This window comes from Jaculus jaculus, chromosome 12 (assembly GCF_020740685.1).
Source record: "Jaculus jaculus isolate mJacJac1 chromosome 12, mJacJac1.mat.Y.cur, whole genome shotgun sequence".
Taxonomy (NCBI): Eukaryota; Metazoa; Chordata; class Mammalia; order Rodentia; family Dipodidae; genus Jaculus; species Jaculus jaculus.
Genome location: NC_059113.1, coordinates 24942425 through 24967096, shown reverse-complemented (window position 1 = coordinate 24967096; position 24672 = coordinate 24942425). Strand labels below are relative to the sequence as shown.

The 24672-nt window shown below is 47.7% G+C and overlaps 2 protein-coding genes across 10 annotated transcripts in view; both read left to right on the top strand.

The window, feature by feature from the left end:
• Nucleotides 1-3559: 3559 nt before the first annotated feature.
• On the top strand, nucleotides 3560-10014 carry LOC105944994 (basic salivary proline-rich protein 1-like). The gene is made up of 5 exons (XM_012951936.2): nucleotides 3560-3761; nucleotides 4005-4089; nucleotides 4148-4295; nucleotides 9318-9546; nucleotides 9665-10014. Exons 1-5 carry the CDS (start codon nucleotides 3560-3562, stop codon nucleotides 10012-10014), a joined length of 1014 nt encoding a protein of 337 aa, XP_012807390.2.
• Nucleotides 10015-10231: 217 nt separating this feature from the next.
• Fgfr1 (fibroblast growth factor receptor 1) overlaps nucleotides 10232-24672 on the top strand; it is a 67379-nt gene continuing 52938 nt past the window's right edge. For 4 of the 9 annotated variants that reach the window (XM_045131207.1, XM_045131203.1, XM_045131202.1 and 1 more), the window contains exons 1-2: nucleotides 10233-10377; nucleotides 22039-22214. In XM_045131207.1, coding sequence (XP_044987142.1) covers nucleotides 22124-22214 — 91 coding nt within the window. In that variant the 5' untranslated portion in view covers nucleotides 10233-10377; nucleotides 22039-22123. Of the gene's footprint in view, nucleotides 10378-10605; nucleotides 10675-22038; nucleotides 22215-24672 lie in introns of those variants that run through there. The other 5 variants (XM_045131206.1, XM_045131205.1, XM_045131208.1 and 2 more) reach the window with 3 other exon arrangements.

Here is a 24672-nt window from a genome sequence, read left to right as displayed (position 1 = left end):
AAGGAAAGGGGGAGAGGGAGAGGGAGGAAGAGAGAGAGAGGGAGAGAGAGAATGGGCGCACCAGGGCTTTCAGCCACTGCATATGAACTCCAGATGCATCTGGCTAACGTGGGTCCTGGGGAATTAAACCGAGGCCCTTTGGCTTTGCAGGCAAGCATCTTAACTGCTAAGCCATCTCTCCAGCCCCTGGGTTTTTTGTTTGTTTGTTTGTTTTTGAAGTAGAGTAGGCATTAAAGGTATGCCCACCATGCCTGGCCATCTTTGGATTTTTGGTATCTACCAAGAGGTCAAAAAGACAATGCACCTTGGATACTCAAGACAATTGTATTACAGATAATAATAACTGTTACAGCATTGATTTTAAATACAAAATACCAAACTCATTATCTGTGTAGTCCATAGGGGACTTGGTAAAATAAATCTTTTACAACCACAATTGCACAATTAGGCATCTGTTAAAAGAATTAGAAAGATCACTATGTATCAATAGGAAAGGGGAAAACATGAAGCTTTGTACTATGTAATGATGCCTTATGTAAAAAAACAGGGCCAAGCACAGTGACACATGCTTTTAATCCCAGCATGTGGGAGGTAGAGGTAGAGGATTGTCATGAGTTCAATGCCAGCCTGAAATTACATAGTGAATTCCAGGTCAGCCTGGACTAGAGCAAGACCCTACCTTAAAAAAAACAAACAACAGGAACACAAACATATATGCACAAATATAGATACCTACATATATATAGAATAAATTCACAGAAAAGAATTATTGAAACCAGGCATGGTGGCACATGCTTGTGATCCCAAAGCTTGGGAGTAGAGGCAAGAGGATGTCTAAGGCCAGCTAGGGCTTGCTATATGAGACCTTGCTTCAAAAAACAAACAAGGGCTGGAGAGATAGTTCAGCAGTTAGGTGCTTACCTGTGAATCCTAAGGACCCAGGTTCAATTCCCCAGTACCCATGTAAACCAGCTGCACAAGGTGTCACATGCATCTAGATTTCATTTGCAGTGGCTGGAGGCCCTCGTGTGCCCATCCTTTCTCTCTCCTTCTTTCATAAATAAATAAATAGATAAAATATTTTTTAAAAATTAAGGCTGGGGAGATGACTCAATGGTTAAAAGTACTTGCTTGCAAAGCCTTTGGGCCTTAATTCAATTCCCCAGTAACCACTTAAAGCCAGATGAGCATTTGTTTGCAGCAGCAATAGATCCTAGTGTGACACACACACACACACACATTAATAAACAAATAAAAGTTTGAATAAAAAAATTAAAGTTCATACCTGTCTAATGTTGACAAATATTGGATGGCTTCCAAATGGGTTTTCTGATGCACACTCCCACTGATAGTGTTTTTTTTAATATTTAATTAATTTATTTATTTGAGAAAGAAAGATGGCGGAGGGAAAGAAAGAGAAACAGAGGGAGGGAGGAAGGATGGGCACCCCACGGCTCCCTGCCACCAAAGAAACTCCATATGCTTGTGCCATTTTGTGCATCTGGCTTTATGTGGGCATTGGGGATTTGGATCTGGGCCATCAGGCTTTGCAAGTAAGTGCCTTTAACCAGTGAGCCATCTCTACAGCCAGACAGTGGTTTTGAATGCATATTTTCCAGTCTTTAAAAATGCATCTTTTGCCAGGTGTGATGGCTCACATCTTTAATTTCAGCACTCAGGAGGCAGAGGTAGGAGGATCACTGTGAGTTCAAGGCCACCCTGAGAGTACATAATGAATTTCAGATCAGCCTGGGCTAGAGTGAGACCCTACCTAGAAAAACCAAACCAACACAACAAAACAAAACAAACCAACAACAAAAAACCGCAGCTTTTAAAAACCCAAATAAAAGAATTAGGTGGGGATTTTTTTGTTTGTCTTCCCCTCTTTCTTTCTTTCTTTCTTTCTTTCTTTCTTTCTTTCTTTCTTTCTTTCTTTCTTTCTTTCAACAGGGTCTTATGTAGCCAGCTTAGCCTCAAAATCACTGTGGCTGAGGATGACCTGGAACTGAACTTCTGATCTTCCTGCCTGTGCCTCCCAAACTCAGGAATTATAAATTTATGCAGTGATAGGGATTGAACCCCGGGCCTCTGGCACGCTGGGCACTCTACTGAGCTGCATCCCCCACCTCAGCCCCATTATGTATTTTTAAGTACTCAAAGTTCACCCAGCCCAATATCACCAGAAGTTCTTAACAACCCAGCAGAAATCATCTACCATGGATGGAATCCACTTCAAAGTTCAGTCCCCAAAGATCCCAGTCTAACCCTGAACCTTTGATCTTTGGCTCTAGGCAGGGAAGCAAAAAGCTAAGTTCTCCACCCCAGAGGGCTTCTCAGAAATGCAAATTGTTTGCTCTTCAGCCACTGTCTTCCCTATCACCTCTTCGTCCCAGATCCTGGATGAATGAGTAGCTTTAGCTGGGAAAGGTTTGCAGGTTGTTGGTGGGAGGGCGCCCTGAAGAAAGGTGGGGGACAAAAAGCTAGCTTGTCTGCAGTTACCATGCTGAGGGAACCAGACACCATGTTTGTACAGATTCACCGAGGTTTTAGCTTCTCCATATGTGGTCGTTTTATTCTTATTCCACAAACCTTTAACAAAACTTTTTTTTAAAGGTCTATCTTAGGGTACTACAAGGAAAAGGAAGATTAGTGTGGAAAATATACTATTTCCTGCAGGTGGTGTTAGGGAACAGAAAATCCCGAGCAGGAGTGGGAGTGAATAGTAAAGCTACAAAGATACCTAACAAAATAGGCTCCAAAGGAGATGGTTTGGTGGGGGGGGGGGGGAGACTGGGTAGATGGTTCAGTGGTTAAAGACGCTTGCTTGCAAAGTCTGTGGAACCGGGTTCAATTCCCCAGCACCCATGTAAAGCCAGATGCAAAGTGGTGCACGCATCTGGCATTTGTTTGCATCAACAAGAGACCTCGCTCTGCTCCTCGCAAATAAAGAAAGAAGGGGGGGGCGGGGAGCTGACTTGGGCCAAAGGAAAGTTCCTTGGCTAATAAAATACCCGTGATTCCCTGCTCGCATTTATTGAGCATCTATAATGTGGTAGGCACCGTGCCAAGAACATTGCTGAAACCCTGCAGTTAGTGCCTTTTAGCAGTCCTTACGGTGACCCTCACAAGGCAGACTGATGGAATTTGCCCCAAATCACACAGCTGGGAAGTGGCAAAAAAAAAAAAAAAAAAAATGACCCACACTCACATCGGACACAATGTCTTCCTAGTCACTGCCGCCACGTGTCCCTGGGCGAATGTGACTGTTCAGGCAGCGTCTGTCATCTTTCTAGGTTCAGGCATCTCTTACTACCCCTTGAGTCATCATTTTTCCTCATCTGTCCTCCTCCCCCCCCCAAAAAAAAGACAGCGAGCTCTAGGAGGCCGCGCCGCTCCATCTCGCTTCAGGGGTGCCGCCGCACCTCTTGGGGCTCCCCTCCCCGCGGCCAGTTGGTAGGCGTGAACGAAGGTTATTTACAAAAACACCAGACCAAACCAGACCCTCCCTTCCCTGCCCGGCTGAAGCTGTCCTGGGAACGGCCAGGGGGTGGGTCACCAAATGGCGGCCAGATGGTTTCTAACTCCAGGAGCCCTGGGGCAAAAGGCACCCGGCGGGCCACCTGCTATTGGGGACCTGGGAGCCCTGCGTGCGCAGCCGCCTGGCCGTGCGACCCTGCGAACCAGGCGGACCGGTTCCCCGCGGCCCGGGGGCAGGCAGCGTGGAGCCGTCCTCCGCCTCATCTTTCCCGAGCAGGGAGGAGGTGGGGGTACCCATCCCTGGACGGCTGGGCACCCCAACACACACACACACACACACACACACACACACACACACACACACACACACCCCACACCCCAAAACCCCTGCTCGCAGGCGGCGCGCAGCGGGTGGAAGGCGCAGGGCCCGGGCCGCAGGCGCGGCCGCGAACAAAGCGGCGGCCAGGGCTTTGGGGAGAGCTCGGTTTCCCCGCTCGCATTCAGCCCCGGCTCCTCTCCTCCCCCAGATCCCGAGGCCACAGGCCCCCGACTGGTTATCAGGTCCCGGAGCGCGAGGGCCTTTGTCTCCCCCACGGCCAACCCGCCGGCAGGGCGAGGGGCCTACAAATCCTCCCTGACCCTCCCGGCTCATTGTTATCTCTCGGGGAAGATTACGTTTCCGAGCCGAGGCCACTGCCAGGCGTCCCCAGGGCCCGCCGGGGCCCACCGCGCCCTGTGGCCTGCAGCGCTGGCCTGTCCCCGATCGCCTCCCCAAGCGAGCGGAGGAGCAGGGCCCCAGCGCTGAGCTGGGGCTGGGGGTGATCTGGCCTGTCGCCTTCTCCATTCCTGCCTTTCTAGCTGTTTCCCTGAGAACAGGTGGAGCGACGGCTAGCAAGCTGACCACTCTGACCACTCGTGCTCTTTCTGGCTAAATCTATAGAGGAATCTATTTAACAGCGAGCTTTATGCCCCTCGAAACCAGATAGACACTTAGATCTTTCTGTTTAAGTAAAGGTCATACTCTTCGACCGCTTAGGTTCCACAGACTCCTCAGATGGTTACAAATCGACAGAAAAACAAAAAAAAGGGCTGGGTTATAAAATTATTATAATTCTAAAAATATGTATATTGCAATATTTTATACATAATATACACACATACTGAATTCTTGGGGATTGAACCCAGATCTCACACCTTCTGCACAAACACTTCACTGCTGAAACATGTCCCCTGCCTAGTGTTGCATCAAAACCTTCTTGTTTGGGAGGTTGGGAGGATGGTTCGGTGGTTAAAGGTACTTGTTTGCAAAGCCTGCCAGACTGCGTTCAATTCCCCAGTACCAGCCCTGTGTCAAGCCGTATGCACAAGCTGGGGGGTGTTCATTTGTATGGAGTTTGTTTGTAGCAACAAGGGGCCCTGGTGTGTTCATACTCTTTCTCTCTCTCTCTCAAATAAATAAAAATATTTTTTAAAGCCTATTGTGGGGCTGGAGGGATGGCTTAATGGTTAAGGCATTTGCCTGCAAAGCCAAAGGGCCCTGGTTCAATTCCTCAGGACCCAGGGGACCCATGCATCTGGAGTTCATTTGCAGTGGCTGGAGGCCCTGGCCAGCCCATTCTCTTTCTCTCTCCTTATTTCTCTGTCAAATAAATAATATATTTAAAAAAAAAAAAAAAAAAAAAAACCTAAGTGGGCTGGAGAGATGGCTTAGCAGTTTAGATGTTTGCCTGCCAAGCAAAAGGGCCCAGGTTCGATTCCCCAGGCCCCACGTAAGCCATATGCATAGGGTGGTACATGCATCTGCAGTTCATTTACTGTGGCTAGAGGCCCTGGTGCACCCATTTTTTCTCTCTCTCTCTATCCCTCTCTCTCAAATAAATAAATAAAAATGAAGTATTTTTTTAAAAGTCTTTTGTTTTAGCTGAGCATAGTGATACAACTTTAATTTTTTTATGTATTTATTTATTTACAAAAGAGAGAGGCAGACACGGAGAGAGTGAGTATGGGTGCACTAGGGCTTCTGCCACTGCAAATAAACTACAGATTGTATGTGCCACTTTCTGCATCTGGCTTTACTTGGGCACTAGGGAATCAAACTTGGGTCCTTAGGCTTTGCAGGCAAGCACCTTAACTGCTGAGCCATCTCTCCAGCAATGTAGCATAACTTTTAGGAGGCTGAGGGAGGAGTTGAGGGAGGAGTTTGATGCTAGTCTGGGCTACATAATGGGAGCTTTTCTCTAAACAAATACATTAAAATATCCTTGACTTATAAAAGTATAATACACTCCCATTTAGGAACAAAGTGGGAATGTAATAGTCAATACTCAGTTCTGCATTTCTGTAGCTTGTCTTCCCAATCTTATCACCTCAAATGACATTTCTTTCTCTGCTAACTCAAGTTTGTCACACTTATCTAGTCTCCAAATAACAGGTGTATATATGAAAACTTTTTCTTTTTTCTTTTTTAAAGTTTAGCAAGACTTTATCAAGAAAAGGAAACAGAGCATGGTGGCACACACCTTTAACCCCAGAGGTAGGAGGATAGTTATAAATTCAAGGCCAGCTTGAGACTACATAGTGAATTCCAGGTCTGCCTAGGTTAGAAGGAGACGCTATCTTGAAAAACCAAAAGACAGACAGAGAGAGAGAGAGAGAGAGAGAGAAAGGGGGGAAAGTACAGAGAGCAAGAGAAGGCAAGAGGGATAAAGCCCCTTAAATTTATATTTGTGTGTGTGTGTGTGTGTGTGTGTGTGTGTACACATGCACAGTGCCTGTGTGGTAGTCATAAAAACAATTTTGAGGTGTCTGTACTCTGCATTCTTTGAGACAGGGTCTCTTGCTGCTGCAAACAAACCACCAGACTACAAATATCAGACTAGATTGTCATAGGCATTGGTATGTATGAACCACTTTACTTCAGGCTTTACAAGTACCTTTGGCCATTGAGTCACCCCCTCAGCCCTATATGGGAACTCCCAAGTGGATTCTGAGCGAGGTGAGATGTACAGATGGGATCGCTGCCCTGGAACGGTTTAGAAGGCAGCAGTACAGAAAGCAGAGAGTCAGAGGACAGCCAGCAAAGCTACGTTAAGCATCAAATCAGTAGATAAAGCAGGAAGCTAGAATGGGTTCCAGCAGGCCAGAGTTGGCAGGGAAGGTGTGTCTGGCAGCTTCCAATGGAGGATAAATAAGACCTGACAACCAGGAGCTGAAGGGTTGATGAAGAGTTCAGGAAATGCTCATGGGGGTGGGGCTTCAGCAATGGCTGGAGTTCATTTATTTCAAACATGAGTGCCTGCTTTTAAAAATTGGTTTTTGAGACAGGGTCTCATGTAGCTCAGATTGCCTTCAATGTATCTCTAAGGTTGACCTTGGACTTCTGATCCACCTATTACTGCCTCCCATTCTGGAATTATAGGCAAGCATCATTGCACCTGGTTTTATGTGGTGCTGGGATCCAACCTGGGACATGTTAGGCAGGCACTCTACTGACTGAGCTGCATCTCCTTTTTTTTTTGAGATATGGTTTCATTCTAGCCCAGTCTGACCTGGAATTTGCTATGTAGTCTCAGACTGGCCTCGAACTCTTGACAATCCTCCTACCTCTGCCTCCCAAGTGCTGGGACTAAAGGCATGCCCCGCCCCAGTTTGATTTTTTTTTTAATTTATTTATTCATTTGTTCAACGAGTATTTATTGAATAATTGAATATTTTCAATATTTACTCTTCAGCTAGTCAACACCTTTCTTTTCTTCCTTCTCTCCCTCCCTCCCTCCTTCCTTTTTCTTTTTTCTGGTGCTGGAGTTTGAACCCAGGATATTGCTTATGCTAAACACCAGTTCTACCACTGAGCTTTGCTAAGCATGGCGGTTCATGCCTGTAATTTCAGCACTTGGGGATTAGAGGTTGGGGATTGGTTTAAATTCGAGCCCATCACACCACACACACCCACACACACACCCCCACCCACCCACACATACACACACAGGATCTGAGGAGATGTCTCAGTGGTTAAAGGCACTTGTTTGCAAAACCTGCCTGCCTGGGTTCAATTCCCCAGCACCTGCAAAAAAGTGGCAGCTAGTGTTCATTTGCAGTGGTAAGAGACCCTAGTGCATGTGCATGCGCACACATGGACACACACACACACAGGTGCAAATAAATAAAACTATATTTTTTGTTTATTTTTATTTATTTATTTGAGAGCAACAGACAGAGAAAGAGAGAATGGGTGCACCAGCCACTGCAAAGGAACTCCAGGTGCATGCACCACCTTGTGCATCTGGTTTACATGGGTACTGGGTAATTGAGCCTCGAACTGGGGTCCTTAGGCTTTACAGGAAAGCACTTAGCCACTAAGCCACCTCTTCAACCCATAAAAATATATTTTAAAAAAACAGCACAGGGACTGGAGAAATGGTTCAGTGGTTAAGGTGCTTGCCTGCAAAGCCAAAGGACCTAGGTTCAATTCCCCAGGACCCACATAAGCCAGATGCATAAGGTCTGGAATTCGTTTGCAGTAGCTGGAGGTCCTGGTACATCTAGTCTTTCTCTCTCTGCCTCTTTCTCCCTCTCAAATGACTAAATAAATAAAATATATTTTTTAAAAAAAACAGCACAATTGAGACAGGTTTGGTGGCTCATATCTATAATCTCAGCAGCTGAGGTTGAGGTAGAAGGGTTACCATGAGCTGGAGGCCAGCCTGGGCTAGAGTGAACGCCTGCTGAATAAAACCAAAACAAGATAAATAGATACACCCACAGGTTTTCTTCTTCTCTCCTCTTCTTTTGTGCTGGAGATTAAACCCAGGGCTTTGGGCAATAATCATTTCTCGGAGTACCTAATATGTAAGTGCATTTAACCTCTGAGCCACCTTCCCAACTCTTAGAATGCCTAATATATGACATTATGTTGTCCACTATTCTTTTATCTGGTGGTCACATGGAGAATATCTTAGAGACTCTCATCTTACATTTGGAGGGAGTTGACTGGCCTCATTTGGTATTCAAGCTTCCACCCTATTCTCAGTTGAAGGGTTGGAACGAAAGAACAGGCCCTCCCATTAACTTGACTTCTACTCTTGTAACAGTTTTGGTGGACTCGTTACTCAATTTCATTCTCATGACAGCCTTGTAAGGGAGATTCACAGGATATCTCCGACTTGTTTATCAGATACATGACAATGTCTAAAAACGGAAGTATCCGTCACACCTAGTGTGGTATATTTCCCACCCTACCGGTGGTATCCAACTAGACTTCAGTCACTGTGGAGGCTTAGGGGGAAAAAATACAGAATCTTGACTCCTTGAGATAGGTTGATTCTTCATGTCTAATCAGGCCCAAGAATTTGTATTTTCCAAAGCTCCCCAGGGGACTCATGTCCATTTGGATTACAGAACTACTGATCACGTATCACCGTGGAGGGACATGGTTTGGGCTACTTTGCCTGGGTTCCATAGCATAGGGGTGTGTGTGTGTGGGGGGGTTATTCTGAACTGGCTGTGGTTAATTCCTAAGCTAACAATCACCCTTTCTCTTCCACCCCTGAGTACTCAGTGAAGACTAGAGGCATCAGGAGGCCAAGAATGGCATTGTAGAATGTGCAGGGTTCATTCCAGAGTAGACCACAAAATACAAATTATGCGGCTGGGGAAAAGCGGACATCCAAGGAAAGGGTCTGAGGGGGTGGTCGACCCACTCGTGAGTAAAAACAGGTTGTATTGATTACGAACTATGTAGCAGGGCCTCATTTACTCCTCCGTTATATGTGGAAAGTACTATAAAGCCCTTTTTACACATGGGCAAACTGAGATCTAGAGCCCAAAATCATCTCCCTAAGGTACACGGACGCCAGAGTCCTGGCTGCCAAGTACAGCTTCAAGGCGACAGCGTTTCTTCTCCTCCCGCCCCCGCCAAGTTGCTGATCGATCCACTGCCTGAAATTCGGGAGCTCTCCAGGCGACGCTCAGATCTGGAGAGATGCGAGCGCCAAAGGCAACCAGACCGCAGGGAGGGACCGGCCGAGCGCGGGGCAGCTCTGCCTCGTCGGGGCATCTCTCCGGGCCGCGGCTCGGGAACTACAAGACCCAGCAGGCAGCTGTGGGGGGGAGGGGAGGGGAGGGGAGGGACCAGCGCGGGGTGGGAGCGCGAGTGAGAGCGCGAGCCCTCGCGCCTCGCCGGCCACAGCGCTCCGAGCGCTCCTTCGGGCACCGGTGCGGCAGCCTGGGCAGCAGGCGGCGCCGGGCGGGAACCCCCCGAGGCGGGTGCCAGCACCGTGCGCCCCAGGAGCCCCGGGCCGTTGCCTGGAGCTCGGCGACCACGTCCGCCCCTCACCGCCCCGCACCGAGGCTGGCTTAGCGCATTGCGGCGACCTCGCCTCCTCCTCCTCCTCGCCGGGCCGCGAGCGCGCGCCGCAGCTGGAGAAGCGGCGCGGACGGAGGACTTTTCTCGCGTCCGAGGGCGCTCCGCACCAGTTGCAGCACGCCGCCGCGCCGGGCCCGCGCCGGGCGATGGAGCTGGGACTGACAGAAGTGTGAAGCGCCGCCGGCCGGGTTCCCGAGAGTGGGGGCGCACGGTCTGGAGACCACCCACCCCCTTCCCCGGTGGCGGAGGGAGCCCTACATCTCCCCCCACCCGCCCCGCCTCCGGGGCACCAGCTTCGGCTCCATTGTTCCCGCCCGGGCTGGAGGCGCCCTGCTCCGAGCGCCGCAGACCAGCCGATCGTCGGTCGCGCGGGGGGGATGTGTGTGTGAATCCTTGCGAGGCGCCCCCCCCCCTCCGTTAGGACCCGAACGGTGTTCGGCCGGGGACGACGAGACTTGAACGGAACACACCGGCAGCCGCCCGCGCGCCCGAGTCACGGAGAGCTCTCCTGAGACGGAACCGCAGCGCCAAGTGAGGTAAGAGCCGCGGCGCCCCCAGATCCGGGGCGGGCTGGGCGTTCCGAGCGGTCCGGGTTCGGGAGCCTCCGGGCTGCGGCCGGCGCCTCCCTCCGCGCCTCGCCCGCCCCTCGGGTCCCGGCTCCGGCTCCGGCTCGCGCTCCCTCCCCGGCGCCCCCCCGGCGCCCGCTCGCTCCCTCCTTCCTCCGCCCGCGTCCTCGCGGCGCCCCCTCCCCGCGTGCGTCCCGCCGCTCCTGCCAGCGGCCCAACTTTTCTTCCTCCAACTCGTGCTGGGGAGCAGGCGAGGCGGGCCCCGGGGTGAGTCTAGGCTGGCTCGGGGTCGCGGAGAAGACGGTGGAGACCCTCGGCTCCTACAGCCGAGAAGGGCGCGGGAGTGGGAGCGAGGTGGTGGTGGTGGTGGTGTGTGTGTGTGTGTGTGTGTGTGTGTGTGTGTGTGCGCGCCCCTGTCCTTTTCGGTTCTCCTTGTGAGAATTCAACCCCAACTCTGCCGGCAGCTTTGGGTGGAATGCCCCAAATCTGGGATCTGTTTTTTTTTAAGTGTCCCCCCCCCTCCCAAGTCGGGTCCGGTTGGGGGCGGTAGGTGGGGGGCATGAGCAGGAGAGGAAGTGGAGGGGATGGTTAGCTTGTCTTGGAAGAGGCTTTAAGGAGGTGTCGTCACTAAATGGCCGAATTTTTTTAGCGGGGAGCTGGGGCATCTAAGGCGGATCGCGGGGGGGTGGGGAGGGTGATGTTCTAGCCCGAGGATTCCGGAGGGGTCGGAAGTTCGGAGAAGGGGAGGGGGACCTGCGGGTGAGGTTAAGTCCCCGCCGCTCGGGGAGGAGGGGGCAGGGATGAGGGTTTTGTCCGGTGCGGTTCCCTACACTCAGACGCTTGTTGCTTCTCTGGCCTAGACCCCGCTTCCTGCGCCCCCCTCCCATTGTGTCCCCGGCGGGGATGAAGAGAGAGGCTAGAACCCACATTTGTGAAGGAATTTATTGACGTTGCAAATGGAGTTTGTAATAGACACCCCCCCCCCATCCTCCATGAGGCAGCCGGACACCTTTTTTTTTTCACTCGAGTGTGAGTGGGAGGGAGACCTGCTTCTCTGTCCTAGGCCTAGAAACTATTAACCCAGTTGCAAAGCATTTCTGCAGTGTTGTTCTCCCCCACCCCCATTTCCCAGATGTAGCAGCCGCATCTGGTTCCGTTTCACCCCACACGGGTACACCGCAGCCGCATTATTAACATCCCTCTGCCTCCCCTCCCCCTCGCCTAAATGAAAACTGGTATTCTGCAACTTGTCCTTCGACTTCTCCTTTTAAAATTTCTTGAGACTTGGAGGGATTTTTTTGAGATTAGTAGGGTAAAAAAAAAAAAAAGACAAAAAGTTAGTGGATACCAAGTTGTTGGGATTCCACCGAACTAGTAATTTATTCTCCACTGGCAGTGGAACGCGATGGGAGAGTGTACTGTGCCCAAGAGTCGTCTTGGGAGTTAGGGCCAAGGTTGGGGGGGAGGGGGTACTTATGTATTAGTATCTCGTCTACATAGAGGTGGCCTCTGACGGTGGGTCTGCCTCAGAATTGGCCCTGACATGTTCTGGAGTCTTCCCTTTAATTAGAGCGGGAGCGGAGGGCACGTCTGTCTGTCCGGTGCGGAGCCGGCGGGCCCGCCCCTCGCCACGCGTCTGCGTCTCCTGCGCTGCGGGCGCGGGGCGCGGCGGGTGCCGGGGGCGCCCTGTGTTTTTAGCGACTTACTGGGATTGCGCCCTGAGAAGGCAACGTGTTTGCCATTTCAATCGCGGCTTACAGGTTTGAAAGAGGGGTCGGGGGTGGAGTGTCCAGTTTTGTTTTGAATGTGCTTCTAGACTGGAAAGCATCCTAGGGTCCAAAGTTGCTTGCAGCTAGGTCCCGAGAGTTGGAGCTTTTCACTGGTTCATTTCCAGTCTTTCAAATTGAAAACACTTCTCTGGTTTCCTTCATGGGGCGGTAGTTTTGGAGGCTGTAATGAAATCGCACTTTCTCTAGACATGGTAATTAAAGTGACTGTTTCCTCCGCAGATGTGCCCTGCCCTTTGCACCTCCGGACCAAAGCTTTTTTTGGAATAGCATCTAAATTGTAGAACCTTTGCCTTGATACGGCTGAGTAGAAAGTAGCCATTTTCCTCCCTTGGCCCAGGCTCTGGGTTTCCTCTCTGGAGCTTGTTTTAAAGTAGTCGGCCCCCGGGGACGCCCATGGTCGGGCTAATTACCCCAGCCTGGGTGGTGTCTCTTCCTTTTAGTGACCCAGGGCCTCCGAGATCACCGCGGTCGGTCGTCCGATGGCTTGCTTCCTTCCCTAACGGCTTGTTTACATAATTCCCCACAGTTGGTTGGGAGACGCTCCAGGGTTCCCGCTGACCCTGAGTGCCTGGTGTTGGGGACAGGGAACGTTAGCTGGAGCTTGGCTCCAGCTGCGGTAGTTGTGTTCCTGCATCAGTGACAAGCTGCGTACACTTAGTCATAGCTGAGTGTGTCAGCTTTTTAATGAGGGTCATCCGGATCGAGAGCCACTTTGGACACATGTACTTTCACTGCCTGCTTTTACCCTTGCCTGCAGAAATGCCAGTTTCGGAGGCATTTTTCACAGTGGGGGATTTGGATCAGAGGGCACCACTTCCTTTGTTGCAGGATACACGGTGCTTGGGTGCTTCTTTTCCTCTGGCCATGAATCATGTACGAAAATTCCATTTGGTGCCCCTCAAATAGCAACTGCAGCAAAGGGACAAAAGAAATAGAGAAGAGGCATCGCAGATGATAATATTCCCTCCTCGGGAGAGGATTAGACTATATTGAGGCATCCCATGCCCAGGCTAGGTTTATTCTTGGTGGACTCCAGAGGGTGCGAAAATTGAGTTGAGCATTGGGTAACCTGACTCTAGCCTTGGATACTAAAGAAAATCCATAGGCTTTGCTTTGAGTGATACACGTTTTGTTTATTTGTGGTATTGACCTGAAGTAAGACTCCCAAACTAAACCAAAGGAGATTTGTGCTTGTGAGCTTCGGGTTTTAGTAGCCGGCTTCTCCTAAACCTGTTTCTTTCCCTCCCTCCCTCCCCCTCTTTCTCTCTTTCTCTCTTTCTCTCCTTCCTTCCTTCCTTCCTTCCTTCCTTCCTTCCTTCCTTCCTTCCTTCCTTCTTTCTTTCTTTCTTCCTTTCTTTCTTTCTTTCTTGTCTCAAAATGGCTGTAAAGAGCTTCCTGGGAAACCAGACATGGTGGCTCATGCCTGTAATCCCAGTTCTCAGAGGTGGAAGTCATAAAGGAGTCCAAGGCCATCCTTGCTACATATAGATTTTGTGGCTAGCCTGGGTCTCAGAAGACCCTGCCTCAAAAATAAGTAAATAAGGGCTGGAGAGATGGCTTAGCGGTTAAGCACTTACCTTTGAAGCCTAAGGACCTATGTAAGCCAGATGCATAAAGTGGCGCATGCATCTGGAGGTCATTTCCAGTGGATGGAGGCCCTGGTGCGCCCATTCTCTGTCTCTCTGCCTCTTTCTATCACTCTCAAATAAGTAAATAAAATATTAAAAAATCTTTTAGAAATAAGCAAATAAATAAATAGGTTTCCTGGGAAGTGTGGTCCTGTTGCTGCTGCAGGAAAAGGAGCTATAATTGATTCTCGTTTTTTATTTTGAAAGGACTTCACTCCCATCATTTGAGAGTTTAATTTCCTCTTGGGAAATTTGTATTGCATTTATCTTCCCCAGAGCTCTGTGAAAGGTTTGAATGCACTAGGGAGGATTGGTAACTCCAGATGTGGAACTTTAGAGAAGGTTCTGGTGTTTCCAGAGGGGATTAAATACCAGACATGGGATAGGATATTTGTTTTTCCCCCAGAGGTTACATTTTTGCCTCAAACAAAAATTCTTTCCTAGACACCACTCCTCCAGTAAGCAGTCATGTTTGGTTTCCCTCCCAGCCCCCAAAATAAATAGTGCTCACCTGAGTAAAGACCTCCAAGAATATGGTAATACTTTGCTCCTAAGTCCTTGTCTTTCACATCTAGGTTTCCTAGAAACATAGGTTCCCTCCCTTCTCTTCCCCCTCTCTTTCTTTGTTCATTTGATCCACTGATTCTTTCATTTATTTATTTATTTATTTATTTATTTATTTATTTATTTGGTGGCTGAGAGAAAGAGGGAGAGAGGGTGAATGAATGAGCATGGGCGTGCCAACATGGGCAATCCAGGGCCTCTTGCTACTACAAACAAATTCCAAACACATACACCACTTTGTGCATCTGGTTTTAAATGGGTACTGAAGAATGGAACCCAGGTCTGCAGGCTTTGCAACCAATTGTCTTTAACTGAAGGGGCATCTCCCCAGGCTGGCCTTAAACTTGATATTTCCTCAGCTTCTTTGAGTGTGGCATTATAAGCATGCACCACCACACCTCACTGTTACTAATTTTTTTTAAATATATCTTTCACGTGAGAAGACATTTGGAGCTGGGTGTGGTGGTGCATGCCTTTAGTCCCAGCACTCATGGGAGGCAGAGGCAGGAGAATCGCTGCCTGAGACTACATAGTGAATTCCTGGTCAGCCTAGCCTAGAGAGGCACCCTACCTTGAAAAGACCCCTCCCCCCAAAAAAGAAAGGACATTTGGCTGGCCTTCCTTCCTTCTTCTTTCCCTCCCTTCCTCCCTTCTTTCCTTCCTCTCTCCCTCCCTCCCTGCCTCCCTGCCTCCCTGGAGACACAGAATAAGCAATTAGCATTTCTTTTGGACAGAGCTGCCCAGCCTTTTCCAAATGTTTATTAAAGTACTTAGGCTGCCTCATGGAGGGAAGAAAAGTGACCATTTCTGTTAAATAGTAAGTCTTACTCCTATCTGAAGAACTTCATAGTTCAGTGTCACAGTTGGTATTCTTTGGAGTAGAGCTGGCTACTTAGGAAGGGGAAGGTGGCTTTCCCTCAATAGTCTTATATCTCTTTTCTTCAAGACTTTGTACAGGTTGAGGAATCTGAAATCCCAAATGTTCGTGTCATGTTGGCAGTGCAAAGCATTTTGGGTTTTACATTAGGGTTACTCAACTGGCAAAGCTAATCCAAGTATTCTAAAACCTGAAAAATGTCTAAATTGGAAATACTTCTGGTTCCAGACATTTCAAAAAGAACCTTTGTGTTTCCTCTCAGTCAGGCTTGTATTTTCATTCGTAGATCCATCAAAGTATGCCAGCTGTGTACATACCAAGAGCTGAGGGCATAGACAAAAGTTAGTTAGGCACAGAGTCTGCTCTGAAGAAAGGTGCAGTTTCATGGGGAGAGAAGAAGATGGAAGACATAAATGGCAATCAAGTAAGGTGGCAAGCACCAGGGGAGAGAGGCTGGTAATATGTTTGGGAAATCAGGGAAGTGGGGCCCACAGGCCTGGGAAGATGGCTCAGCAGGTCAAGGAGCTTGTTTGCAAAGCCTGACAGCCTGGGTTCAGTTTCTCAATAGTACCCATGTAAAGTAAGATGCACAAAGTTTTGCCTGCACCTAGAGTTCATTTGCAGCACAAGAGATGCTAGTGTGCCCAGTATTCATTCATTCATTCATTCATTCATTCTCTCTCCCTCCTTGCAAATAAACAAATAAATTTTTTAAAATTATTTTTATTATATTTTATTTGAGAGCGACAGACACAGAGAGAAAGACAGATAGAGGGAGGGAGAGAGAACGGGCGCACCAGGGCTTCCAGCCTCTGCAAACGAACTCCAGACGCGTGCGCCCCCTTGTGCATCTGGCTAACGTGGGATCTGGGGAACCGAGCCTCGAACCGGGGTCCTTAGGCTTCACAGGCAAGCGCTTAACCGCTAAGCCATCTCTCCAGCCCACAAATAAATTAAAAAAAAAAAAAGAAAAGAAATGGGGTTCGCTACCTAGAAAGGCTTGTAGAATAAAAGTTTTTTAGATGGGGCTTAAGGAAGAGGAAAAACTTAGCCTATAATAGAGGGAGGAAAGCAAAGAAGGAACAATTGCAGGAGGTGTGGAGATGGCCTCAAGCTATGCTGTCTACTAGAAATACAGTAGGCGCCTCATGTGATTTTAGATATCCTGGTAGCCACATTTGAAATTAGGTGAAATTAATTCTAATTCATTGGTTTAGATTTCAATAATTATTTTCTTTAAATTAGTATATTTGTATTAATATGTCTAAAATATCATTTCAATATAAAAAAATGGAGTGTGCTGGAGATGGAACCTGTACCTCAGGTGTGCTATGTATAATGCTCTACCATTAAGCCACACCCCTAGCCCCAGTATTAAAAAAAAGCTATAGAGCCGGGCATAGTGGCGCACGCCTTTAATCCCAGCACTCGGGAGGCAGAGGTAGGAGGATTGCCATGAGTTCAAGGCTACCCTGAGATGACACAGTTAATTCCAGGTCAGCCTGGACCAGAGTGAGACTCTACCTCGAACCCCCCCCCCAAAAAAAAAGCTATAGAGATATTTTGAATTTTATCTTATTTTGTTTTTATTTATTTATTTATTTGACAGAGAAAGAGGGAGAGAGAATGGGCACATCAGGGCTTCCATGCCACTGCAAAGGAACTCCAGATGCTTGCGCCTCCGTGTGCATCTGGCTACCATGGGTCCTGGGGAATCTAACCTGGGCTTTGCAGGCAAACATCTTAACCACTAAGCCATCCCTTCAGCCCTATTTTGAATTTTTTAATGCCAAATGTTCAAAACCAATATATATTTTCACCTAGTACATCCCAGTTAGCAGTGGTCACATTTCAAACACTCAGGAGTCACATATGGCCAGAGACCACCAGATGAGCCAGCTAACTCTAGTATGTAAAGTGAGAAGAAATACCTCTGGAAGAGTAGAAATTTTGTCTTCTGCTAGGAGAGCACCGTCAAGGAGTGACTAACTAGCACTCTGTCAAGAGGAGAGTGTACTTAGACGCTCCTGCATTGCCCATTGGATCCTCATAACCAGCATTGATACGAGCAAGTGGGGAACTGAGGCCCAGAGTAGGTGATTGTCCCATAGTGGTAGTGTCATAAATGAAAGGGTAAGTGGTCATTGATTGATTGCTTTCTCCAGAGAACAAGAAGACAAAGGCTTGGCCCTGAACTCATCAGCTAGTTTTTCTTGCATCATAATGTGTGTGTGTGTACGTGTGTATTTGAGTTTTCGAGACAGGGTCTCACTCTAGCCCAGGCTGACCTGGAATTTACTATGTAGTCTCAGGGTGGCCTTGAACACTCATGCAATCCTCCAACCTTTGCCTCCCGAGTGCTGGGATTAAAAAAGAGTGTGCCACCACACCCAGCTTAAAAAATATTTTATTTTTATTTACATATGTGTTTTATTACAGAGAGGCAGCTATATACATAGATAGATAGAGAGTGGGCACTTTAGGGCCTCTAGCCACTGCAAATGAACCCAAGATGGATGCACCACCATGTGCATCTGGCTTACATGGGTTCTAGGGAGTTGAACCTAGGTCCTTAGACTTCACAAGCAAGCAACTTAACCACTAAACCATCTCTCCAGCCTTCTTGCATCATTTAAAGATAAATTTATTTATTTACTTATTTGACAGAGAAAGAGAGAGAATGGGCATGCTAGGGCTTCCAGCCACTGTAAACAAACTCCCAATATATGTGCTCCTTTGTGCATCTGGCTAATGTGGGTCCTGGAAAATTGAACCTGGGTCCTTTGGCTTTGCAGGCAAACAACTTAACCGCTAAGCCATCCCTCAGCCCACATCATTTTTTAAAAATATATTTTAGTTATTTATTTGAGAGAGAGAGAGAGAAAGAGAGAATGGGTGCGCCAGGGCCTCCAGCCACTGCAAACAAACTCCAGATGCATGTGCCCCTTGTGCATCTGGCTTATGTGGGTCCTGCAGAATTGAACTGGAATCCTCTGGCTTTGCAGGCAAATGTCCTAACCGCTAAGCCATCTTTCCAGCCCTCTTGCATCATTTTTGATATGAAGATTTGATGTTCATAGAGTCCTTACTGTTAGAATTAGGAAAAAGTGCAAGGTTCTGTGATCTAGTCAACTACCGTCCCACTAGTCCCTGTGCATCTTCTGTTGGATAAGTACTTTAGAGGACTGTCATTTTCGTATTATGCCCTTTGGATCCTCGAAGCATGGCAGGTATTTTAACCCTTCCACAACTGTGAAAGCTGAGGTCGTGTGGTTCTCTCTTTGCCCCTCCTGCCCTTGCCATTGAGACCTTGGTGCTGAGGCAGAATGGGCTGTGACGCTTGGGAGCCCTGACTGACAGTGGAACCAGCTGCAAGGGGAAACCTGCGTTTCCCGCGAGGCATCGTTGTGACTTGCATCACGTCACATCTGTCAAGCAGTTCAGGAAGAAGGCTGTTGCTAAGGCCTTCTGAAGAATTCATTAATTAGTACAAGATGGTAAGGTGGCAGTCCCAGGAGAGTGCAAATAGCATTTGAACTAGTGGTTTGTGTCACTGCATTTTTCTACAGGTTTGTGGAAGGGGGCATGTCCCTCCTTTCTCTAGGAGTTGGTACCAGGAGGCCAGGTTTTGGCCTATACCAGCTTTGTGTTGCAGATGTGAAACTAGAAGACTAAACAGTATGAGAGAGACCCCCCTTTTCTCTTTTTGGAAATGAGTCTGAGGGAAGCTGCCAGATTAGTTTGAAGTGCATAGATCACAGGGCTAGAAGAAAACATGGCCTGTAGCCAGCCCACAGCTGTGAGGAGACGGGTGGGCAAGCACCTCAAGGAAACAGTGATGGAGGTAGAAGCCGCCCGCTGTATCTGAATCAAACTTAACTCACCACAACGATGCCCGCCACCTTTTCTCACCTACTCTTTTTAGATTCTAAGCAGTTAGTACTTTGGGTTACTCGGTGCCTCAGGTTTTATTGTCATGTGCACTTTTTGGGGTGACAGGCTTGTTAGGTGTTATCGTTGGAGTATGCAGTAAGATGTGGGTTTGGAGATGTACTCAGGTGAGTCACGCTTCTGTGAGATTGTACTCCATCCTATCTCCCGAATGGCCTTGTGTGATCTGCTTCCTGAACTTTTTGTCCACTAATGAGGTAGATGGTAATCAATAACTTTTCATTTCCAGAGTTTATATGGGTTTGTCCTTATCCACTGGTTTCTTTTCTTCTTCTTTTTTTAAATTTTTATTTTATTTTTTTTTTTGGTTTTTCGAGGTAGGATCTCACTCTGGTCTAGGCTGACCTGGAATTCACTATGTAGTCTCAGGGTGGCCTCAGACTCACTGTGATCCTCCTACCTCTGCCTCCTGAGTGCTGGGATTAAAGGCGTGCGCTACCACCCCCAACATCCAGTGGTTGCTTTATCATATGGAGCCAGTTTTGATTATTTTTGCTTTGTTCTTCTGTGCTAGGAATGAACCCAGGGCCTCCACATGCTTGGTAAGCATGCTTCCCTTGATCTATACCCCAGCTCTAGAGTCAGGCTTGGTAACCTCTTATTGGCATCTTCCCACCTTGTACATAAGCAGAGTATTGAAGTTCTTGGAGCCTGTTTCTCCATCATTCAGCATCAAATAGCAGTACTTCCTATCCCCTACAATGTACTGGAAAGAATAAATGAAGCTTATTCAGAGTGAGTATTTAGAAATATCTTTCTTTCTTTCTTTCTTTCTTTTTTTTTTTTTTTGAGGTAAGGTTTCACTCTAGTCCAGAAATTCACTATGTATTCTCAGGGTGGCCCTGAACTCATGACAATCCTCCTACCTCTGCCTCCTGAGTGCTGGGATTAAAGGGGTACACCACCATACCTGGCTCTATTTCTTTCATTTCTAATCCCTCTCCTAAATTAAAAAATGCAAGAGAAATGTTTACTTGTCCTTTGGTTTGAGCTTATTTAAATGTTTAGTAAGTTTTAGGAGAAAGCATATGTATTGCTGCTAGCCAAGCATCGGGAGTGGGGGGGGGATTCTGCTTGCTTGGAGGGGGCCTCTGCCTGCTCGTGAGGATACCAGGGTTCAAGTACCACATTAGGATGGGTTCCAGGAAGCAGGTTCTTTGAATAGTTTGGCTAATTCCCTGGAGCAGTAAGGACAGAGTCACCCTGAAGACAGAGATGGTCACCCACACATAAAGCCTAGATAAAGTGTTGTCACTTAGTAAATGCATCACAGCTAATGATCCTTTTCTTAGGACCTTAGGGAACTATTTTATTGAATTTTACCGCCACAGAACTAAAGAGGGTCAAGGGGCTACAGTGTTCTTTTCAACGGAGACCCTCATAAGCCATCTTTAGTAAGAGCCGGTGAGGGCCTGTGCCTGTCTGCCTGCGTGTCCTTCCCCTCAGGCCCCATGTTAACTTCTGTACTTAGTGCCATTAAACATCGGCTGTCACTACCCAGCATTAGAGATTACTGGTTCCACCACAAAATTCTCTGCTCAGAGACTGGCCATAGGTAGTTGTGAGACTTGAGTTCTCTGTGAGGGAGGCTGATAGAACTGGAGGTACCTGTGATGTATAGTTTTTGAGGCAAAAAGAAAGAACTCCAGAAAGCTAGGGAAAGTCTGCAGGCCCTGGTTCAGTTACCAAGTACTCATGTAAAGCCAGACACACAGAGTGGCACATGAGTCTGCGGCTCATTTATAGCAGCAAGAGTCTCTGATGAGCCGTGTGTGTGTGTGTGTGTGTGTGTGTGTGTGTGTGTGTGTGTGTGTGAATTTAAAAAAATAAAGAAAAAAATCTTGGATTGTACCTTTCGGCTTCTACCTTGCATAAGTTCAGGGAGATTCACCATCTTCCTTGAGCCCTGCAGTGACAAGGAGTTATTTATCTGTGTACTTGGCTCCAGTTTCCTAGTCCTAAGTGTTCCACGATTCTTCATCTTTCTCTCTCTCCTCCTCACCAAAGGAACCGGCTCGTTTTAGGTGGAGTGAAGACTTTGGTTGGAGTAGCCATCAGCATCCTCAGGTCTCTCAGTTAATCGCACAATGCTCGGTGAAGTCCTTGCTCACCATGTGGCAGGGCTGTTTGGGACTTTCACGAGGTCATTTAACTTCCTTGCCTGAACAAGCTTGAGGCTTATACCGCGGAGAACCTTATGGCAATATCCCACTTAGGCGGACACTTAGTCTACACTGAAAAAATGCAGTTATAGAATAGAATGATGGAAGTCAGCTTTCTATGACTGTCACCAAATACTTGAGATGAAAAAGAGGAAAGGTTTATATAACTCATGTTTTGGAGGTTTCACTGTATGGTTAATTGATCCTGTTGCTTTTGGGCCCATATCATGGCAAGAGTATGTAGTAAAGAAATCACTTTCACCTTGTGTTCAGGAACCAAACAGAGAAGAGATGGGTGTGATTGGATAAAGGGTAAGGGTGTGCCTCCAAATGAGCTAAAATGCCCTGTTAGGCTGTCCTCTTAAAGAGTCTACCCCCTCCTCATAGTGCCTGACTGGGTAACAAACCTTTCACACATGGGCCTCTGGGGGATCATGCAGATCCGAGACATAGCATTGAACTAAAGTACTGCTGAGTCTAATTAAGGATCTGCGAGCTCAGTGTTGGGGTTAGCCCACTTCTCCTTTTGCTGCTTTAAGGAACACTTCAAAGTCTCCAGGATGACCATGGTACATGCCATACTTTTTCTCTTTGCTCTTTTTTCTTCTCTGAGTCTCTTTAGCTGTTGTTTTCTTTTCTTTTCTTTTTTCTTTCTGCAGAGTCAGCTTAAAGCGGATTGAGCTCCAGGTGGAGTATCCATGGAGGTGTGGAGCCTTGTCACCAACCTCTAACTGCAGAACTGGGATGTGGAGCTGGAAGGGCCTCCTCTTCTGGGCTGTGCTGGTCACAGCCACACTTTGCACTGCCAGGCCGGCCCCAACCTTGCCTGAACAAGGTAATGCAACAGATGGAAGGTCAGCTGGACTCTTGAGTTGTGGAAACAGGGTGGCCTGGGACAGAGGTGATACAGCCAAACGGGAAGGCTCCTTCTGTGGGAGAGCAATGGGCTCCTTTCCTGAAGGAGAGACATCTGAGATGCATGGGCTAGCTTGGGCCTGACGACATATACCTAAGCAACTTCATTAGAAGCGGGGATCACAGAGGCTGGTAACCTCCATTTTTGCCAGAGATGAAGTGCTTGGGATGGGTTTATGCTTTTCTCTTTCTGAGAAAAGAGCCTGGTTAGGTCCTTGAGTTATATATGATATGTAAAATTGGGTTTGGTGTTGAAGTGGGAAGTAACTGACATGGATTTGGGTTTAGAATTTGGTTTAGAATACAGAGGACATTCTTTTATATAAGAGTTTAATCATGACCACTAGCCTCCAGAAAGTTGTTCCAAAGGCACAGCTGTAAGACTTGGCAGTCATGACAACATGGGACTGAGAACTAGGAAGCCTGATGGCGCATGGAAGTATTACAAGGCCCCGGGGCCTATATGGTGTTGGAAATTCCCCGCGGTTATGAGTCACAGGTGGACTAGCCCACTGCTCGTGGGATTTGCTTGAGTTATGAAACACAGCTTGGGGTTTGTGGGTGCAACACACTTGGTGGCTTCTGGGGTACTTGGAAGATAAATGTTGGGGCATTTCTGCTTTCTAAACGGCAGTGCAGTTTGGGACTCTGGTTGGTCACCGAGAAGGCTGAACAGGTAGTGGGGAAAGGCTCGGGGCGTGCATGCCAAGGTGCCTGTGCTCACCCAGCCATCAGTCTAAGCTGTCCAGGTTGCTGTGTGAACAGTGGGTAAGCATATGTGCACAGATGCTAGAGAAGGCTCAGTGGGCAGTGGTTGGAACGAGCATGCTTACGTTGCATTCAGCAGCAGAGTCATAGATGTGAGCTAGAACATGTTGGACCCAAAGATCAAAGTGGGAGAGGCGGTCTCTGCCACAGGGAGTTTAGTTTACCATCAGGCATGCGAGAGACAAGGACAGATGAGAGATAAGCAAATACAGAATAGACTATCTAAACCACAGTCAACAATATAATGCTGTGGGAATAGCATGTATAGAGCCCTCCAAGAAGGTTCTGTGCAAGTCATCACATACAAATATGGAGTTCACTATGGAGTCTTAGGGTGGCCTTGAACTCACAGTGATCCTCCTACCTCTGCCTCCCTCCTCCCTCTGCCTCCTGAGTACTGGGATTAAAGGCGAGAGCCACCACGCCCAGCTAGTGGTTTTGTTTTCCTTTTTTTTTTTTTTATTTTTAGATTTAATTTAATTTTTTAAAATTTGTATTTGAGAGAGAAAGAGGCAGAGAGAGAGAATAGGCATGCCAGGGCCTTCAGCTGCTGCAAACGAACTCCAACAGCATACCCCACCTTGTACATCTGGCTTACGTGGGTCCTAGGGAATCTAACCTGGGTCTTTTAGTTTTGCAGGCTAGTGCCTTAACCACAAAGCCATCCCTCAGCCCTCTTTTTGGTTTTTGAGGTAGCATCTCACTCTAGCCCAGGCTGACTTGGAACTTACTCTGTAGTTCCAGGCTAGCCCTGAACTCACAGCCATCCTCCTACCTCTGCCTCCCAAGTGCTGAGATTGAAGGTGTGCACCACCATAGCTGGCCTTAAATAGGGGTCTTTTATCCTACTAGTTTATGCTTTTGAGACAGAGTACCACTGTAGCCCAAGCTGGCCTTGAACTTAACTATCCTCCTGCCTCAGCCTCCTCAGTACTAGGATTACAGGCACATACTGGCAAATGTAGGGGCCATAAAAGGGGCTAAGAAAGGGTATTCAAGGTGAGCAGTATGAGTGAGGGTTTAAGATAGGTAGAGAGTGGTTTGTCTGCTGAGTAGGTAGTTGTGGAAAATAACACCTAGAAGAGTTGGAATTTAATTGGCACTTGAAAGGCTTATGTCATGCATGCTGAGGAATGGGTAGGTAGTTAAGTGAGTTCTTGCTGGGAAATATGTGTAGCTTACTGACATGATCAAGCTTTCAGAATATCAATTAGTTTGGGGCTGGAAGAATGGCTTAGCGGTTAAGGCATTTGCCTGCAAAGCCAAAGGATCCCAGTTCGACTCTCCAGGATCTACATAAGCCAGATGTACAAGGGGGCACAAGCATGTGAAGTGGCTGGAGGCCCTGATGTGTCTATTCTCTCCCTGTCTCTCTCTTGTGCTCTCTGCTTCTTTCTCTGTCTCCAATAAATAAAATATATTTAAGAAATAATTAAAAATTCATTTTTTTAAAAGTGTATCAGTTGTTTGGTAGCTCAATTTGGGTGGATGGGAGAAAGGAGCAGGTGGACTTGGGTCCTTATCTTGCTCTGCCCCTTGATAGCTGCATTACTTAACAGATTATTCAGGCATGGTAAGCATTAGTTTTCTTTTTTGTAGAATGAGAACAA

Excerpts from the sequence above, each read along its gene's own strand:
- LOC105944994 (XM_012951936.2), top strand. The coding sequence starts at position 3,560 with ATGGCGGCCAGATGGTTTCTAACTCCAGGAGCCCTGGGGCAAAAGGCA. Across the intron at positions 3,762-4,004 it reads CTTTCCCGAGCAGGGAGGAG|ATCCCGAGGCCACAGGCCCC; the intron begins GTGGGGGTACCC and ends CTCCTCCCCCAG. Across the intron at positions 9,547-9,664 it reads GGGCATCTCTCCGGGCCGCG|CGCTCCGAGCGCTCCTTCGG; the intron begins GCTCGGGAACTA and ends CGCCGGCCACAG.